General features: G+C 58.5%; 1 protein-coding gene across 1 annotated transcript in view; it reads left to right on the top strand.

Annotated features, from left to right (window-relative positions):
* STKLD1 (serine/threonine kinase like domain containing 1) overlaps positions 1–1,952 on the top strand; it is a 27,649-nt gene that overhangs the window by 8,480 nt on the left and 17,217 nt on the right. The window contains exon 2 of the mRNA XM_045289362.1: positions 870–956. Within this exon, the coding sequence (XP_045145297.1) occupies positions 870–956 (87 nt within the window). The remainder of the gene's footprint in view (positions 1–869; positions 957–1,952) is intronic.

Genomic DNA, 1,952 nt, shown 5'->3' with positions numbered 1-1,952 from the left:
GTGCCCCTCTGCGGCGTGGCCACAGCACAGCATGTAAGTGGCAGTGTGGTAAATGTCAGCTGCCTAGAACCCCATGGCCACCCCGTGCCCCAGGACCTGGTGGGGATCCTCCAGGAGTGTGGGGAGGACCGCTGAGGAGTCAGCCAGCAGCCTGTCCCCCAAGTTTCTGGAGACAAGCTCATGATGAAAGCCAAGTTATTGTTTCAGTACGAGGGTAGACTTGATCTGAGAAACGGGTGCGTTTCGCTCTGTGATTGCTGGGCAGTTCTTGAATTGCTCTGCCCGGATGGTGGCCCCAAGGGCTCTGGAGATGGAACTGAAATGTCCACGTGTCTGAGTGCCCACAACCTGCCCTCCCTGTAGAGCCCTGACATGGGTGGTGACTCTGCAGAGTCAAGGCCCTGAGTTTCATTTCAAACCAGTTGGTCTTACCTGCTGACAAGGGCTAGGCTTCCTGGGCCTCCGTTACTTCCATGCAACCTGGAAGTAATCTCGCCATGCTGACCCTGCTGTAGAGAATGTGGTGTGGCATCTGGATGGCCATCACTAGGATCGTGCCCACTTTGGGTCTCGTGACCCCTGACTGGCTGTCCAGCTCAGAGGTGCACACTGGGTGTTGGGGCTGTAGGGTCCCCCCCGCCCCCGGGAGCTTGGGAAGGGGCTTGGGGTGGAGGAATGAGCTCGAGTTACCCCAGTGGTGGTGGCAGTTGAGCCTCCAATGGCACTTGGCCTTCCCTTGCCTGCAACGTGGGGGTGAGGTCCTGAGGGCTCTGCCACAGGGATCGGAAGAGGTGTCGTTGGTGAGAACACCCAGAGGAGAGAGAAAAGCTGGGGGGTACTTCCTGAAAGCCCCCCCCCCCTTCTGGTAGATTCTGTCTGAGCTGGAGCCCGGGGCCTTGGGGCAGAACCTGGTGGTGGAGCAAATAACGACCGGAACAAAGCTGCTGATAAAGAAGGTGAGGACTGAGCCAGGCTCCCGCGGTCCAAGTGTGAGCTCCCCAAACCATCCCATGCAAGAGAGGGAGCTCCTGGTGCTACCGCGGGCGGGCTGGCGGGGTAGAGGGTGGTGGGCTGAGGCCTGCGGCATCCATGTCTGTTTGGAAGCTGACCTGGGCCCAGAAGAACCCGTCCGTCCCTCATCACGAAGGGAAACCACAGTGACTACACTCCCTGGCTACTCAGCACAAGTGCGGACAGCTGCATCCCACTGGAACAGTGGACAGTGAGACCCGGGCGCTCATGGCCAGCCAAGGTTGCACTGCCTTCGAGAGCTTTTGAACCTCGCTGCAGAGTCCGGCACGACCCAGTGCAGAGCCACCAATTTGACCAACGGGGAGCCAGGTGCCGAGAAGTCCGAGGATTGTCCCCAAATCCCATACGACATTGGGCCTTGGGCCCTTCTCCAACATGGCTCTCTGGGGCTGGCTGGGCGGTGTTGGGGTTGTAGATCTCAGCGGGACCCGAGACCACTTTGTATGTCCAAGACAAGGTGGTCCAGCTAGAAAGTGGGCTGAGGGAAAAGAGCTGTCATCAAAAGGTTTGTGGGAGAGATGAGCAGAGACCAGTCTCTGGGGTGTGCACCCTTCGGGTGCCTCTGAAGTGGTGGCACGGATGTGGCAGGAGGTGGACCTGACGGTACAGGTAGGAGAGCCCCGGTGGCAGCTAGGACAGCTTCTACTCTGCCAGGCACCTGTCTGTGAAACTCAGGAACTTCCTCCCTGGGGGGAGGGGGGGGCAGCGCCAGGCTCAGGGTCATCACCCACCTCCTGCTCCTTGGGGAGCATGATAATGGTGGTGGTAATCACAGTGATGGTGCTAATGGTGGTGGTGGTGATGTTGCGGGTTCCGATAGAAGAAGACTACTACAATGTCCAATTGGAATGACTGAAGTCTTTATTTTGATATCAGGCTAGGCGGGCTGCATGAAATGTTCAAAGGGAACGTCTCTGGGG

This window comes from Echinops telfairi, unplaced genomic scaffold (assembly GCF_000313985.2).
Source record: "Echinops telfairi isolate 266 unplaced genomic scaffold, ASM31398v2 ScPeMD7_25;HRSCAF=90, whole genome shotgun sequence".
NCBI classification, from domain to species: Eukaryota; Metazoa; Chordata; class Mammalia; order Afrosoricida; family Tenrecidae; genus Echinops; species Echinops telfairi.
This window is presented reverse-complemented; position numbering and strand designations above follow the sequence as displayed.